The 18105-nt window shown below is 41.8% G+C and overlaps 1 protein-coding gene across 3 annotated transcripts in view; it reads right to left on the bottom strand.

Annotated features, from left to right (window-relative positions):
* Positions 1 to 18105, bottom strand: part of grid2ipa (glutamate receptor, ionotropic, delta 2 (Grid2) interacting protein, a) — a 163554-nt gene that overhangs the window by 145210 nt on the left and 239 nt on the right. For all 3 annotated transcript variants that reach the window (XM_061885231.1, XM_061885233.1, XM_061885234.1), the window contains exons 1-2: positions 17496 to 18105; positions 8174 to 8427 (exon numbers count right to left, since the gene is read on the bottom strand). The exon at positions 17496 to 18105 is cut by the window's right edge and continues 239 nt beyond it. In XM_061885231.1, coding sequence (XP_061741215.1) covers positions 8174 to 8427; positions 17496 to 17577 — 336 coding nt within the window. In that variant the 5' untranslated portion in view covers positions 17578 to 18105. The remainder of the gene's footprint in view (positions 1 to 8173; positions 8428 to 17495) is intronic.

Raw genomic sequence — 18105 nt, 5'->3', positions numbered from 1 at the left:
CCTCCTTTTTAGACCAGTTGATCTGCCGCTTCTTTTCTTTCTCCTATGTCCCCCCCTCCCTTGTGGAGGGGGTCCGGTCCGATGACCATGGATGAAGTACTGACTGTCCAGAGTCGAGACCCAGGATGGACCGCTCGCCTGTATCGGTTGGGGACATCTCTACGCTGCTGATCCGCTTGAGATGGTTTCCTGTGGACGGGACTCTCACTGCTGTGTTGGAGCCACTATGGATTGAACTTTCACAGTATCATGTTAGACCCGCTCGACATCCATTGCTTTCGGTCCCCTAGAGGGGGGGGGTTGCCCACATCTGAGGTCCTCTCCAAGGTTTCTCATAGTCAGCATTGTCACTGGCGTCCCACTGAATGTGAATTCTCCCTGCCCACTGGGTGTGAGTTTTCCTTGCCCTTTTGTGGGTTCCTCCGAGGATGTTGTAGTCGTAATGATTTGTGCAGTCCTTTGAGACATTTGTGATTTGGGGCTATATAAATAAACATTGATTGATTGATTGAAAAACCGACATCAATCTCTAAAGGATATCACCACATGGGCTCAGGAACACTTCAGAAAACCACTGTCACTAAATACAGTTTGTCGCTACATCTGTAAGTTTAAGATAAAGCTCTACTCAGGGGCGGCATGGCGTAGTGGGTAGAGCGGCCGTACCAGAAACCTGAGGGTTGCAGGTTCGCTTCCCACCCATTGACATCCAAAAAATCGATGCCGTTGTGTCCTTGGGCAGGACACTTCACCCTTTGTCCCCGGTGCCGCTCACACTGGTGAATGAATGATGAATGAATGATTGGTTGTGGTCGGAGGGGCCGTAGGTGCAAATTGGCAGCCACGCTTCCGTCAGTCTACCCCAGGGCAGCTGTGGCTACTGATGTAGCTTACCACCACCAGGTGTGAATGAATGATGGGTTCCCACTTCTCTGTGAGCACTTTTAGTATCAAATAATAGAAAAGCGCGATATGAATCTAATCCATTATTATTATTATTATTATTATTACTATGCAAAGCGAAAGCCATTCATCAACAACATCCAGGAACGCTGCCGGCTTCTCTGGGCCCGAGATCATCTAAGATGGACTGATACAAAGTGGAAAAGTGTTCTGTGGTCTGACAAGTCCACATTTCAAATAGTTTTTGGAAATATTCCACATCGTGTCATCCGGACCAAAGGTGAAGCGAACCATCCAGACTGTTATCCACGCAAAGTGTAAAAGCCAGCATGTGTGATGGTATGGGGGTGTATTAGTGAACAAGACATGGGTAACTTACACATGTGTGATGGTATGGGGGTGTATTAGTGAACAAGACATGGGTAACTTACACATGTGTGATGGTATGGGGGTGCATTAGTGCCCAAGGCATGGGTAACTTACACATGTGTGATGGTATGGGGGTGTATTAGTGCCCAAGACATGGGTAACTTACACATGTGTGATGGTATGGGGGTGTATTAGTGAACAAGACATGGGTAACTTACACATGTGTGATGGTATGGGGGTGTATTAGTGAACAAGACATGGGTAACTTACACATGTGTGATGGTATGGGGGTGTATTAGTGAACAAGACATGGGTAACTTACACATGTGTGATGGTATGGGGGTGTATTAGTGAACAAGACATGGGTAACTTACACATGTGTGATGGTATGGGGGTGTATTAGTGAACAAGACATGGGTAACTTACACATGTGTGATGGTATGGGGGTGTATTAGTGCCCAAGACATGGGTAACTTACACATGTGTGATGGTATGGGGGTGTATTAGTGAACAAGACATGGGTAACTTACACATGTGTGATGGTATGGGGGTGTATTAGTGCCCAAGACATGGGTAACTTACACATGTGTGATGGTATGGGGGTGTATTAGTGAACAAGACATGGGTAACTTACACATGTGTGATGGTATGGGGGTGTATTAGTGCCCAAGGCATGGGTAACTTACACATCTGTGAAGGCACCATTAATGCTGAAAGGTACATACAGGTTTTGGAACAACATATGCTGCCATCTTAGCGCCGTCTTTTTCATGGACGCCCCTGCTTATTTCAGCAAGACAATGCCAAGCCACATTCAGGACGTGTTACAACAGCGTGGCTTGGTAAAAAAATAAGAGTGCGGGTACTTTCCTGGCCCGTCTGCAGTCCAGACCTGTCTCCTATCGAAAATGTGTGGCGCATTTTGAAGAGTAAAATACGACAGCGGAGACCCCGGACTGTTGAAGGAATGAAGCTCTACATAAATAAATAAATAAATGATAAATGGGTTGTACTTGTATAGCTTTTCTACCTTCAAGGTACTCAAAGCGCTTTGACACTACTTCCACATTTACACACACATTCACACACTGATGGAGGGAGCTGCCATGCAAGGCGCCAACCAGCACCCATCAGGAGCAAGGGTGAAGTGTCTTGCTCAGGACACAACGGACGTGACGAGGTTGGTACTAGGTGGGAATTGAACCAGGGACGCTCGGGTTGCGCACGGCCACTCTCCCACTGCGCCACGCAGACCGGGGTGGTGGTCCCTCTCTTTAATAAGGAGAAACCGGAGGGTGTGTTCCAACGATCGTGGGATCACACTCCTCAGCCTTCCTGGTAAGGTTTATTCAGGTGTACTGGAGAGGAGGCTACGCCAGAGAGTCCAACCTCGGATTCAGGAGGATCAGTGCGGTTTTGGTCCTGGTTGTGGAACTGTGGACCAGCTCTCTATACCCTCGGCAGGGTCCTTAAAGGGGAACATTATCACCAAACCTATGCAAGCGTCAATATATACCTTGATGTTGCAAAAAAAAAGACAATGTATTTTTTTAACCGATTTCCGAACTCTAAATGGGTGAATTTTGGCAAAATAAACACCTTTCTGTTTATCGGTCTTTTAGCGATGACATCAGAACGTGACGTCACCGAGGTAACACACCCGCCATTTTCATTTTCACATTACAAACACCGGGTTTCAGCTCTGTTAGTTTCCGTTTTTTCGACTATTTTTTGGAACCTTGGAGACATCATGCCTGGTGGGTGTGTTGTCGGAGGGTGTAACAACACTAACAGGGAGGGATTCAAGTTGCACCACTGGCAAGAAATCTGCCGCCAGACCCCCATTGATTGTACCAGAGTGTCTCCACATTATCCCGGCGATGCTAAGACAGACATGGCACAGAGATGTATGGATAACCTGCAGATGCATTTGCAACCATTAAGTCAACCAAATCACAAAGGTGAGTTTTGTTGATGTTGTTGACTTATGTGCTAATCAGACATATTTGGTCACGGCATGACTGCCAGCTAATCGATGCTAACATGCTACGCTAATCAATGCTAACATGCTATTTACGCTAGCTGTATGTACATTTGAAACTAGATACCCGCGTTTAATGCGAAACAAACACTTACCAATCGACGGATTTAAGTTGCTCCAGTGTCACAAGATGCGAAAGTCCTGATCGTTTGGTCCGCACATTTTACCGGCGATGCTAATAAGGCAGCCATGCTATGGGCCACTTCATTAGGTACACCCACGCTATGGCCGAATAGCGTCAATAGCTTCAATTTTTTCTTCAATTTCATTTTTGCTATCTGCCTTCATACTCCGACCATCTGTTTCAATACATGCGTAATCTGTTGAATCGCTTAAGCCGCTGAAATCCGAGTTTGAATCCGAGCTAATGTCGCTATATCTTGCTGTGGTATTCCCATTGTTTGTTTACATTGGCAGCACTGTGTGACGTCACAGGGAAATGGATAGTGGCATCGCAAATAGCGAAAATCAAGAACTTTTAAGGTTTCTTTAGGGATATTCCGGGAGGTGTAAAATTTTGAAAAAAACTTCGAAAAAGAAAACAAGCCACTGGGAACTGATTTTTATTGTTTTTAACCCTTTTGAAATTGTGATAATGTTCCCCTTTAAGGGTGAATGGGAGTTTGCCCAACCATTCCACATGTGGTTTGTGGACTTGGAGAAGGCATTGGACCGTGTCCCTCGGGAAGTCCTGTGGGGAGTGCTCAGAGAGTATGGGGTACCGGACTGTCTGATTGTGGCGGTCCACTCCCTGTATGATCAGTGTCAGAGCTTGGTCCACATTGCCGGCAGTAAGTCGGACACGTTTCCAGTGAGGGTTGGACTCGGCCAAAGCTGCACTTTGTTACCGATTCTGTTCATAACTTTTATGGACAGAATTTCTAGGCGCAGTCAAGGTGTTGAGGGGTTCTGGTTGGGTGGCTGCAGGATTAGGTCTCTGCTTTTTGCAGATGATGTGGTCCTGATGGCTTCATCTGGCCGGGATCTTCAGCTCTCACTGTATCGGTTCGCGACTGGGATGAGAATCAGCACCTCCAAGTCCGAGTCCATGGTTCTAGAGTGCCATCTCCAGGTTGGGGAAGTGACCCTGCCCCAAGTGGAGGAGTTCAAGTACCTTGTTCACGAGTGAGGGAAGAGTGGATCGTGAGTTTGACAGACGGATCGGTGCGAAATCTTCAGTGATTCGAACGCTGTATCAATTCGTTGTGGTGAAGAAGGAGCTGAGCCGGAAGGCAAAATTCTCAATTTACCGGTTGATCTACGTTCCCATCCTCACCTATGGTCATGAGCTTTGGGTCATGACCGAAAGGATAAGATCACGGGTACAAGCGGCCAAAATGAGTTTCCAGGTCTCTCCCTTAGAGATAGGGTGAGAAGCTCTGCCATCCGGGAGGAACTCAAAGTAAAGCCGCTGCTCCTCCACATGGAGAGGAGCCAGATGAGGTGGTTCGGGCATCTGGTCAGGATGCCACCCGAACGCCTCCCTAGGGAGGTGTTTAGAACAGGTCCGACAGGTAGGAGGCCACGGGGAAGACCCAGGACACGTTGGGAAGACTATGTGTTAGAATAATCATGTATATATTATCACACAACTTTTATGCTTAAGGGCCGTTGCTATAATTATTGTCAATTGTGCGGAAGTGGTATTTTTCTTTGTCTGTGCAAAGCTGGCAATCCAAAAGATTGCAATCCAGTCTGGTATCAGTGTTTGTGTCCAGAAACGGCCCGCTGACTGCCAAGGCCGAACGCAGACAAAGCAGAGACAAGGCGATGTCGCCAGCGTCAACACATTTGCATTTCTTGTATAATTATATATTGTGTGTAACTGGAGTTGTCGAGATTAACCCCTTTCCTCAGCGACAGCTTCAGTGATGTAACCAGGGACCTCCCAAATAGAGGAAGCACACGGGCTGCACTTTTAGAACATATCCAATCCAATCTAATCCACTTTATTTATCTAGCACATTTAAAAAACAAAATGTTTCCAAAGTGCTGCACAAAAATATTAAAAACAACATTCAAATACTATCATGAGCTCCACCAATGACTGAAAAAAAACAAACAAACAAAAAAAATAATAAATACATATGTAACCAATATAAAAACAATATAAAATAAATATGATTAAAAACGATTTTCAGGGTGAAACCAATTAAAACAGTAAAAAGAAATCAACATTTTAAAACACAGAGGGCAACAGTAGTGTTAAAAGCCAGAGAATAAAAATGGGTCTTAAGCAGAGGTGGGTAGTAACTACTTGAGTAACTTTTGGGATGAATTGTACTTCTAAGAGTAGTTTTTATGCAACATACTTTTACTTGAGTATATTTATAGAGAAGAAACGCTACTTTTACTCCGTTCCATTTATCTACATTCAGCTCGCTACTTTTTTTAAATCGATCTATTAATGTTTGTTTTGTTTAATGACAGAGCTTCAAAGTAGGAACTACACATGCCTGCCTTTCACCAATCACATGCAGTCACTGGTGACGTTGGACCAATCAAACAGAGCCAGGCGGTCACATGACCGTGATACGTAAAACCCGACTTAAACATGTTGACAAACTTATTGGGGTGTTACCATTTAGTGGTCAATTGTGCAGAATATGTACTGTACTGTGCAATCTACTAATAAAAGTATCAATCAATCAATCAAAAGTGTAAAGGAAAAAAGCCACTTTTTATTTCAACCGTACTTCCCGTCAAAAGCCTAAAGACTGATCGCACAGTTCCTGTCTTCACAATAAAAGCGCCGCTCCATCGCGCCTGCGCTAACAAAATAAGAGTCTCCGAAAGCCAGTGCAAACAAACTAGCAAGCTACGGAGTTTGCCGCCAATGTATTTCTTGTAAAGTGTATAAAAACAAATATGGAAGCTGGACAAATAAGATGCCAAAAACCAACGACTTTCATCTGGTATTAGACAGAAAGGAGGAACTTTTTTTCTCCTCCATTTGAAAATGTGGACATTATCAGCACTATACTGTCTGATTCCAATCAATGCAAGTCATCAGAATCAGGTAATACACCAACTTGTATATTCTTGTCTTCATGAAAGATAGGAATATATATGTTAAACATGCATGTATATTCATTAAAACACCTTTAACATGTCAACAAAAACGGCAAAATACATCAATATAAATTATATACTGTATATATAAATGTGTAGCTGAGATAGGCGCCAGCACTCACTGTAACCCCAAAAGAGAATAAGCGGTAGAAAATGGATGGATGGATATATAAATGTATGTGTATATATATATATATATATATATGTACATACATATATATATATATATATATATATATATATATATATATGATATGTGTGTATGTATATATGAGGTAGATCACCTCGACTTGGTCATTTATTAAGTAATTGATTAACGTTGAAAAACTTATTGGGGTGTTACCATTTAGTGGTCAATTGTACAGAATATGTACTGTACTGTGCAATCTACTAATACAAGTTTCAATCAATCAATCAATCAATCAATGCCTACTGAGCCTATGGTGCTGTTAAGTTATTGTGGCTCAATTTGCCTTCATTTTTTTTATTTTAATGTACTATTATTTAATATATATTATTGTTTTAGTTGCTTAAGAGATATTCCTGGCTATGAATTTGCTCATTGCTATTTTTATGTTTTTGTGCATTATTTGTTGCCGTAATCATTAAACAAACAGGTTACTCATCAGTTACTCAGTACTTGAGTAGTTTTTTCACAACATACTTTTTACTTTTACTCAAGTAAATATTTGGATGACTACTCCTTACTTTTACTTGAGTAATAAATCTCTAAAGTAACAGTACTCTTACTTGAGTACAATTTCTGGCTACTCTACCCACCTCTGGTCTTAAGACGAGACTTAAAACACTCCACTGTGGGAGCAGTTCGGATATGGAGGGGCAGAGTGTTCCAGAGCTTAGGCCCAACCACAGAGAAGGCCACGTCTCCCCTAGTTTGAAGTCTGGTCTTGGGCACCACGAGCTGGAGCTGGCTCTCGGACCTCAGAGCGCGTGCAGGATTGTAAATTTGGATGAGGTCCGAGATATAACATACTTTGGATCTTTAACGTGTATCCTCAATTGAGCGAGATTTAACTCTGTTTCTGCATGATTCCTTGCTTCTGGTCTGTTTAAATAGATGTCATTAGTGTTTGAACCTGACATTATGTCTCCTGCCTGGCCTGGTAACGCCTCGGGATCCCCCGGGAGGAGCTGGATGAAGTGGCTGGATAGAGGAAAGTCTGGGCTTCTCTGCTTAGGCTGTGGCCCCCGCAACCCGAATTAGGATAATGGAAGAAGATGGATTGATAGCAAACAGCTAAAATGATGTACAAGCAAACTATAAACTGCTACCAAAGAATGTACAACAGTTCTTCTCAACTAAAGAGGATAAATATAACCTCAGAGGAAAATCTAATGTGTATATATTTGTAAATGCTCTGAAGTGGGATTAAATAAACTTTGCTTCTTCCTACTCCTTTTTGGAAATTATGTAAAGTGAGGGAGGTGTTTAGGGCACGTCCAACCGGTAGGAGGCCACGGGGAAGACCCAGGACACGTTGGGAAGACTATGTCTCCCGGCTGGCCTGGGAACGCCTCGGGATCCCCCGGGAAGAGCTAGACCAAGTGGCTGGGGAGAGGGAAGTCTGGGTTTCCTTGCTTAGGCTGTTGCCCCCGCGACCCGACCTCGGATAAGCGGAAGAAGATGGATGGATGGATGTAAAGTGAAATGATATGAAATTGTGTGTATTACGCTTTAAGTGTGTTCATGTTGGAAATAAACTAAAGAAAGAAAGGAGAAACCTCACGAGTGCTTCCTTCACCAGGTTCTGGACTGTTAGGGCGTACCTGTTCAATCCGTGACACCACACCGATGCTGGGCGGCACCGTCTTGAGAGTCTGAGCCAGGGCAATTAAAGCCGGGGTGCTGAGGTTGGTGACATCCTGCCCCTCGATGTCCACCACCTGGTCCCCGGGCTGCAGCCCCGCCAGGAAGGCGCTGCTGCCCTCCACCACACACAAGATGTAGCTGGGCCCGGTGCCACCCAGGCGGAAGCCAAAAGCCTCAGGCCAGTTCTGATTGGTGGCGGGTAGGCCGAGATCTGGAGGGTGGACATTTGACAGTGAAATGCGAAAGTGTAAACGACCACCATGTAGCCTGTAAGATCAAAAGTTAAGGCTGGATTAATTAGAGTGTAGCTCCACCTGGTGGGGAAGTTGTTAAATGATAGATTCGTCATACTTCCACAAACAATACTTCATGCATTTGGAAACTTGTAAACACTCTTTTCCTGTGCTCATTGAAATAAAAAGAAAACAAATGGACGTGGAAACCTTGTCTACTTAAACATACACAAGTAATTATATTTAAGCACCATTAGGACTTTGAGCATATATAACATAGTAATCAGATTACTCAGAAGGTTCTTGCGTATTGATTTACATAATTCACATTTTTATCCATCCATCCATTTTTTTACCGCTTGTCCCTTTCCGGGTGCCAGGGGGTGCTGGAGCCTATCTCAGCTGCATTCAGGCGGAAGGCGGCGTACACTTTGGACAAGTCGCCACCTCATCACAAGGCCAACACAGATAGAGAGACAACATTCACACACTAGGGACCAACAAATGTTGCCAATCAACTTATCCCCAGGTGCATGTCTTTGGAAGTGGGAGGGGCCTATCCCCAGGTGCATGTCTTTGGAAGTGGGAGGGGCCTATCCCCGGGCGCATGTCTTTGGAAGTGGGAGGGGCCTATCCCCGGGCGCATGTCTTTGGAAGTGGGAGGGGCCTATCCCCAGGTGCATGTCTTTGGAAGTGGGAGGGGCCTATCCCCACGTGCATGTCTTTGGAAGTGGGAGGGGCCTATCCCCAGGTGCATGTCTTTAGAGGTGGGAGGGGCCTATCCCCAGGTGCATGTCTTTGGAAGTGGGAGGGGCCTATCCCCAGGTGCATGTCTTTGGAGGTGGGAGGGGCCTATCCCCAGGTGCATGTCTTTGGAAGTGGGAGGGGCCTATCCCCAGGTGCATGTCTTTGGAGGTGGGAGGTGCCTATCCCCAGGCGCATGTCTTTAGAGGTGGGAGGGGCCTATCCCCAGGCGCATGTCTTTAGAGGTGGGAGGGGCCTATCCCCAGGTGCATGTCTTTAGAGGTGGGAGGGGCCTATCCCCAGGTGCATGTCTTTGGAGGTGGGAGGGGCCTATCCCCAGGCGCATGTCTTTAGAGGTGGGAGGGGCCTATCCCCAGGCGCATGTCTTTAGAGGTGGGAGGGGCCTATCCCCAGGTGTATGTCTTTGGAGGTGGGAGGATATAGAAATTATACTAAATCAGGTTTAGTTCTGCATGAGAAAAGAATTTATAAAAAAAAGAAATACAAATGCACTAAACAATTTTTTTTAAACTTTAAAACGCTAAACAAACATTTATTCACAGTGATGTGAATCTGTCACCTTTTTGTTTTGTTTTGATTGTGCTATTTTAAAATGGAGTGCCCAGCTGCAGAGTGTGCATATTTTTCGTCATGTTTTTTTGAAGTCAAATTTCCCACCGAGCGGGCCACGTCTTCCATATACATACATATTTACATATTAAATATATATAAATATATATATACAAATACACGTATACAAGTAAACATGTATATGCATATACACACACATGTATACATATACAAATCCACACACATATACACTATCTTGCCAAAAGTATTTGGCCACCCATCCAAATGATGAGAATCAGGTGTCCTAATCACTTGGCCCAGCCACAGGTGCATGAAATCAAGCACTTGAGCATGGAGACTGTTTCTACAAACATTTGTGAAAGAATGGACCGCTCTCAGGAGCTCAGTGACTGTGCACCAGTGCAAAAAGCTTGGTCCATAAAGACACGGATGACAGAGTCTGTTGTGGATAAACTTGACTGGCCTGCACAGAGTCTTGACCTAAACTTGATGGAACACGTTTGGGATGATTTAGAACGGAGACTGAGAGCCAGACCTTCTCCACCAACATCAGTGTGTGACCTCTTTTGGAAGAATGGTGGAAAATTCCTATAAACACACTCTGCAACCTTGTGGACAGCCTTTGTAGAAGAGTTGAAGCTGTAATAGCTGAATATACAAATACACACACACACACACACACATACATACACATAAAATAATTTAGTCAGCCAGCGATTGTGCAAGTTCTCCCACTTAAAATGATGACAGAGGTCTGTCATTTTCATCATAGGTACACTTCAACTGGGAGAGACAGAATGTGAAAAAAGAATCCAGGAATTCACCTTGTAGGAATTTTGAATAATTTTTTTGTAAATGATGGTGGAAAATAAGTATTTGGTCAACCATTCAAAGCTGTCACTGATGGAAGGAGGTTTTGGCTCCAAATCTCACGATACATGGCCCCATTCATTCTTTCCTTAACACGGATCAATCGTCCTGTCCCCTTAGCAGAAAAACAGCCCCAAAGCATGATGTTTCCACCCCCATGCTTCACAGTAGGTATGGTGTTCTTGGGATGCAACTCAGTATTCTTCTTCCTCCAAACACCACCAGTTGAGTTGATACCAAAATGGATACATGGATGATACAGCAGAGGATTGGGAGAATGTCATGTGGTCAGATGAAACCAAAATAGAACTTTTCGGTATAACCTCTGTCATCATTTTAAGTGGGAGAACTTGCACAATCGCTGGCTGACTAAATACTTTTTTGCCCCACATCTACATATATATATATATACACACATACAATTTTTTAGTTAAGGTGGTGACTCTCCAGGGGGAGGGGACCGGGGAAGGGAGTGGGTGGGTGTAATGATCGGTGTAACTCGGCCTGTCGCCATCACGTCTCCACCTCGTCGCTGCCACCACAGCCTGGGGGGCAATAGACTACTGACTGTGGTGAAGTAGGCCGGCTTCGTCGCATGAAGAAGCCTACAACTTTGGTTTGAATCGTGGGACACCCAAAGATACACAGCCCCTATATATATATATATATATATATATATATATATATATATATATATATATATATATATATATATATATATACTATCCATTTTCTACCGCTTATTCCCTTCATATACACATACTGTATGTATATGTATACATTAAAGGCCTACTGAAATGAGATTTTCTTATTTAAATGGGGATAGCAGGTCCATTCTATGTGTCATACTTCATCATTTCGCAATATTGCCATATATTTGCTGAAAGGATTTAGTAGAGAACATCCACGATAAAGTTCGCAACTTTTGGTCGCTAATAAAAAAGCCTTGTCTGTACCGGAAGTAGCAGACTATGTGCGCGTGACGTCACGGTTGTGGAGCTCCTCACATCTGAACATTGTTTACAATCATGGCCACCAGCAGCAAGAGCTATTCGGACCAAGAAAGCGACAATTTCCCCATTAATTTGAGCGAGGATGAAAGATTTGTGGATGAGGAAATTTAGAGTGAAGGACTAGAAAAAAAAAAAAGCGATTGCAGTTGTTAGCGATTCAGATGTTATTAGACACATTTACTAGGATAATTCTGGAAAATCCCTGCCGTTGTGTCCTTGGGCAAAACACTTTACCCACCTGCTCCCAGTGCCACCCACACTGGTTTAAATGTAACTTAGATATTGGGTTTCACTATGTAAAAGGCTTTGAGTCACTAGAGAAAAGCGCTATATAAATATAATTCACTTCACTTCACGTATCTGCCTCTTGTGTTGCTAGTGTTTTAGTGAGGACTTGCATTGATTGGAATCAGACAGTAATGATGATAACGCCCACATTTTCAAATGGAGGAGAAAAAAAGTTGTCCTTTCTGTACAATACCACATGAAAGTGGTTGCTTTTTGGCATCTAATTCATCCAGCTTCCATACACTTTACAAGAAAAACATTGGCGGCAAATTCCGTAGCTTGCTTGATTGACATTCACGGCACCCGAGGGTCTTGTGAGATGACGCTGGCTGCTGCCAGTTCATTATTATGAAAAAATGACAGAGAGGAAGGCCAGAAACACTTTTTATTTCAACAGACTTTCGCGCCGTCCCTTCCGTCAAAACTCTAAAGGCCGACTGCACATTTCCTATCTTCACAATAAAAGCCCTGCTTCATGCTGCCTGCGCTAACAAAATAAGAGTCTGGGAAAGCTGGCGTGCACAAGTGATGTGCACGCCAGCTTTCTGAGGGATCGCTTGTGCACGCCAGTTTTCCGAGACTCTGTATTTAGTTAGCGCAGGCAGCATGAAGCAGGGCTTTTATTGTGAAGATAGGAAATGTGCAGTCGGCCTTTAGAGTTTTGACGGAAGGTACGGCGCGAGAGTCTGTTGAAATAAAAAGTGTTTCTGGCCTTCCTCTCGGTCATATTTTCATAATAATGATCTTCATCATCATCATCATCATCATTTATTTTTATTCCTTTCATGAAAATGCATATTTACAAGCCACGTACAATTGACACTATCATTGTTTTTTTTTTGTTTTTCTTTCTTATACATTTCCATGATCAGAAAGGAGCAGATGGAAGAATAATATTCTTATATTTATCTGCCCCCTTTTTAACACCAATTATTTTTGATGACTTTATAACCGTTCCCTCCACCAACACCCAAACTCCAACAAACTTTTGCATTTTCCTTTAAGCACTTTCACAATGACACGTCCAATCTAAATCAAAACTCAGTTTGATATAATTTCAGTTTTCTCTTTTTGTAACTCTTTTTAAAAACAAATATATTCTTACAGCTTTTTAAGTCTTTGTTTAGAGAATTCCATGCTTTCACACCAACAACAGACAAGCACATTTGTTTCAAATTTGTTCGCACTCTTGGATGTTTAAAGTCATACGGCCTTCTGTGGTTTTCATCTTCAGATGTGAACACAAATAACTTTTGTATGTCCTTCGGAAGAACTTTATTTCTCGCTTTGAACATCATTAATAGTGTATTCAATTCTACAATGTCTTTTAGTTTTAGTAATCCCGACCTAATAAAGAGTGGATTTGTATGGTCTCTATATCCTACTTTAAAAATGATTCGAATTGCTCTTTTCTGTGAAAGAAATAAAGGCATTATGTTGCTATGATATGTATTTCCCCATATTTCTGCACAATAATTGAAATAAGGTAGAATAATTGAGCAATATAACATTCTCATTGTGTTGTATGGAAAACTATATTTAACCTTGTTCAAAATAAATAAACTTTTAGATACCTTATTTTTCACATGCATTATATGAGCTTTCCATGTCAACTTTTCATCTAAGATGACCCCAAGAAATCTGATTTCAGACACCTTCTCAATTTTCACATTGTTTATGGATAAACTAACTTCCATCTTTCTTTTATTACCGAATACCATATACTTAGTCTTTTCCAAATTTAAAGATAATTTATTTATATCAAACCACAATTTTAGTTTAACCATTTCCTCTTTAATATTATTGGCTAAAATGTTCAAGTCATCTCCTGAACAGTATAAATTTGTATCGTCTGCGAATAATACGCACTGTAAAATTTTCGAAACCTCACAAATATCATTTATATATAAAGTAAAAAGTTTGGGTCCTAAAATCGAACCTTGTGGAATTCCACATTCAATATTCATACATTCTGACCTATGATCATCGATCTCAACATATTGCTGTCGTTGATGTAAATAACTGGTTAACCAGTCCAGTGCAACTCCTCTGACTCCATAAGTATATCATTTAGAAATGAGAATTTGATGATCTACAGTGTCAAATGCCTTCTTTAAATCAATGAACACTCCTATTGTGTATTTATTTTAATCAACTGCAGTTGTAATCTCTTCAATAATGTTCATGATGGCCAAGCTCGTAGACCTGTTTGATCGAAATCCATACTGATTTTCATTTAATAATTTATGTTTTTCAATAAAACAGTCTAATTTATTAACAAACAGTTTTTCAAGCACTTTTGAAAATTGGGATAAGAGAGATACTGGTCTATAATTACCAAATGTATGTTTATTTCCGGTTTTAAATATAGGTATAACCTTAGCAGTTTTCATACTGTCTGGGAAAACTCCTACTTTAAAAGAACAATTAATTATATAATGCAATGGTTTAATGATGCAATCAATTGTGTTTTTTATTATACTCATGTCAATGCCCTCATTGTCTATTGAGGTCTTGTTTTTTAGTTTGTAAACCACAGATAATATTTCATTCTCAGTCACTTCACTAAGAAACATTGACTGCATAACCCTATTTTCCCTTTTCCAGACATCCCCTGATTGATCATTAGCTCTAGGTATTTTGTTTGCTAAGCTAGGTCCTACATTTACAAAGAATTGATTCAATTCATTGACAATTTCATCTTTGTTTTCAATTAACATATTATCTTTTTTAAAACATCTAGGTAGTTCTGTTCGCCTTGTCCTATTCCCTATTGCTTTATTTAAAATATTCCATGTAGCCTTTATGTTATTTTTATTTTCATGCAACATTCTTTTGTAATATTCCCTTTTTGCTTGTCTCAATATATTGGTCAACTTGTTTTTGTAGTTTTTATATCGTTTTTCAGCATTCTCTGTTCTTGATTTGATAAACTCCTTATAAAGTCTATTTTTCTTTTTACATGCATTTTTCAAACTGTTTGTCATCCAAGGTGCATTATTTTGCCTTTGTTTAGATCTGCATGGAACCTCAGGACAATGCTTGTTATACAGAGTAATATAATGTTTAAGAAAAGAATCATAGGCAGTATTTATATCGTCTGTGTACACCTCTTTCCACTCTTGTTTTAATAGGTCATCCCTAAAGTTGTTAATATGGTTGACACTTCTTTTCCTCTTAAGTATTTGATAGTATGTTCTTTTAGGGAATTGATAGTCAAATATTGCAAATATAGGCAGATGATCACTTATGTCATTTATCACTAACCCAGTAGTGATGTGAATCCCTAAAACATTTGTAAAGATATTGTCTATTAAGGTTGCACTAGTTGTGGTTATTCTGCTAGGCTTTGTAATTAATGGGTACAGCCCTTTTTCATATAATATCTCTAAAAAATCTGATGTTTGTTTATGTGAATCCTCCTTTAGAAGATCAATATTATAATCTCCACAAATTACAATAGTTTTATTTTTATTTAAACCATTAATCATTTCCTCTAATTTATCCATGAAGGTTTCCACTTTTGATCCTGGTTTTCTATATACACATGCAACAACAATGTTTCTGTTTTGTTGTAATTCTATCTCAACAGCTACACACTCCAGTAAATCATTTATGGCCATTGTCATACATTTAACTGGTCTGCATTTAAGTTCATTATATATATAGAGGGCCACCCCTCCTCCAGTCCTATTGTCTCTGTTAGTGACATACAGATCATAGTCCTTTAATTTCAGATCAACCTCCTTGTCTTTCTTTATCCATGTTTCAGATAAAGCAATGACTTTAAATCTACCTTTAAGGGACTCTAAAACATCTTTGATTTTAGCAAAGTGTTTTGGTAGACTTCTACAATTAAAATGAATCAAAGAAAATGTATTTTCTATGCTTGCAGCATCAAGTTGTTCCTCAGTATAATACTGGCAAGAATCCTTAACATGCTTAAATAAATGAGTCTCTGGATCCACTTCATTCTGAAAATCAAATGTGCCACGTTCTGTGTAATCAACACTTGATAGGGCTTTAGTCTTGAAAGAAAGAGTCATGAGTTCCTTACAGGAGATCCAATTATCAAGCAAAAAAAGAAAAAAAAGAAAATGAAAAATGCACTCACTATGTTCATTTGTACTGATCCAGGTCTTTCATTGTTCTCATCACAATCACTTTGGCTTGTTCTGGTGGTCCGTTTGTCCGGATGAAAACTTTTCCATTCCTGGTCCAGGTCGATTGGATTTTATTTTGCTTTTTGAGGATCCGGCCTGTCCAAGCAATTTCCGCATTTTTCTTTGTCAGGTGCTCATTTAGATAAACTCCAGTGCCTTTAAGTTTTTTAGCTGCCTTCAAAATGTCCACTTTGTGCTTTCTATTTGCAAACGTGATGATGACTTTAGGCTTGTTTTTTTTGTCCTTACTTGGAATAATGTGACATGCTGATATGTGCTGACTCTCCAGAGGAATATGTTTACTCTTCATGTAGCGTACCACTTGTTGCTCCAAGGTGTCAAGCTCCTCAGATGGTGCATCCTCACCATGCTTGTCATCAGGTGGGCCAGCAACCCGGGCATAACTCCGATGCCTGGTCTCCAAGCCGGTGACCACAAGGTCATCAGCTCTGGAATACTGTTCCAAATCATCCACTCTTTGTTCTAAGAGCTCAATCCGTTCATTCTTGTGTTGGATGATAGCCTTTAGCTGCCTGATCTCCTCCATGAGGCCTGTCAGTTTCCTCTGTTGTTCCACCACTTCACTGAGTTCCCTTGACATAAAGTTTAGGGAATCTTTAATTCCCACCATTTCAGCTGCTAACTTTGCATTGGTAGTCATTGTTTTTCGAGCAGTCTGGACTTTTGTTGGATGTCAGTGCAGTTTGATGATTTTAGTGGATTTCCTTAGGCCTTTCAGCAGAGAGAAACAGTTGCAGCCATCTTGCTCAAAAGCCACGCCCATATTTAGCAGCCAGCGTCATCTCACAAGACCCTCCGGTACCGTGAATGTCATTTAAGGGACGTCTTGGTGAAGATTGATGATCACTCATTTTTAGGTCTATTTTTTTTAAAAAGCCTGGCTGGAGATCGACTGACACACCCCCCGCGGTCGACTGGTAGCTCGCAATCGACGTAATGGGCACCCCTGATGTATAGCATGGGTGTCAAACTCTGGCCCTTATGAGCTAATGCAACAAAATTGCGTTCTCATCTGTACTGTTAAGTTCAAATTTGAATGACAATAAAAGGATTTGTAAGTCTCTATATTGCAAAACATAAGAGGACACCAATGAGAGAAAAAGTAATCCATCAAATCTGCGGCAAGAAGCAATTTATTTTCTGCGACGGATCTAAGGCGGGTGAAAAAGGAAGAAAGCCTAACAAGGAAGACAAAAGTTACGGGAAGTGCAAAAAAAAGTTGGGATTGCTGCTTTCAAAAATAATTATAAACATTTCATCAAGAGGGGAATGTGGATCATGACCTGTTTTTCAACACACAGTAACTTTCAGTTGAAGGCATGGTGTAGAACAAATGATTGAGTAAAGGAGACTTACAGAAATCCTTGCAAGCACTCCGAGGACCAGACTTGCTCTGGCGCAGGGAGAAGCGGCCTTTTCTGCTCAGGAAACGCCTCATCCTCGCCCGGCTCGCGGCAGGGCACGTTCCGGCCAGCCTCGCTCTTCACCCCCCGGCTCGGGGGGGTCACCCACGGCCACTCTGGCAGCCGCCAAACTCACTCAACGCCGCCGCACTCTCGACCCTGCTTGAGATTTTTTTTATTTTAAGTCACATTGGTGCCGCAATCTGGGGTTCAATCAAGAGAACCACCGGCGGCTGCGACTCGGCCCAGCCTCGACGCCTGAATGACGATCACGGAACTGGGACACTTGCTTTTTCAAATGGTTCTTTGCAAGGAAAAGGTACAACGAAGCCCCATTTTTCTATAAATACCTTTCCCTCTCTCTCTTTCGCTCTTTCCATGTTCTGCTCATGTGGACGGGGGGCCTCTCAGAGGGCTGACAAGTGACCCAGAAACAGCGACATTCAGCAGCCAGGGATCTGATTTTAGCTGCCTTTGCCTCAGTGATGGAGGACTAGTTTAGAGATGAAACCTGCAGATCCTGCTCAAGGTTACACACACACACACACACACACACACACACA

This window comes from Nerophis ophidion, linkage group LG23, assembly GCF_033978795.1.
Source record: "Nerophis ophidion isolate RoL-2023_Sa linkage group LG23, RoL_Noph_v1.0, whole genome shotgun sequence".
Lineage (NCBI taxonomy): Eukaryota > Metazoa > Chordata > Actinopteri > Syngnathiformes > Syngnathidae > Nerophis > Nerophis ophidion.
The sequence above is the reverse complement of the archived record's forward strand: the minus strand, read 5'-3'. Positions and strand labels throughout refer to the sequence as shown.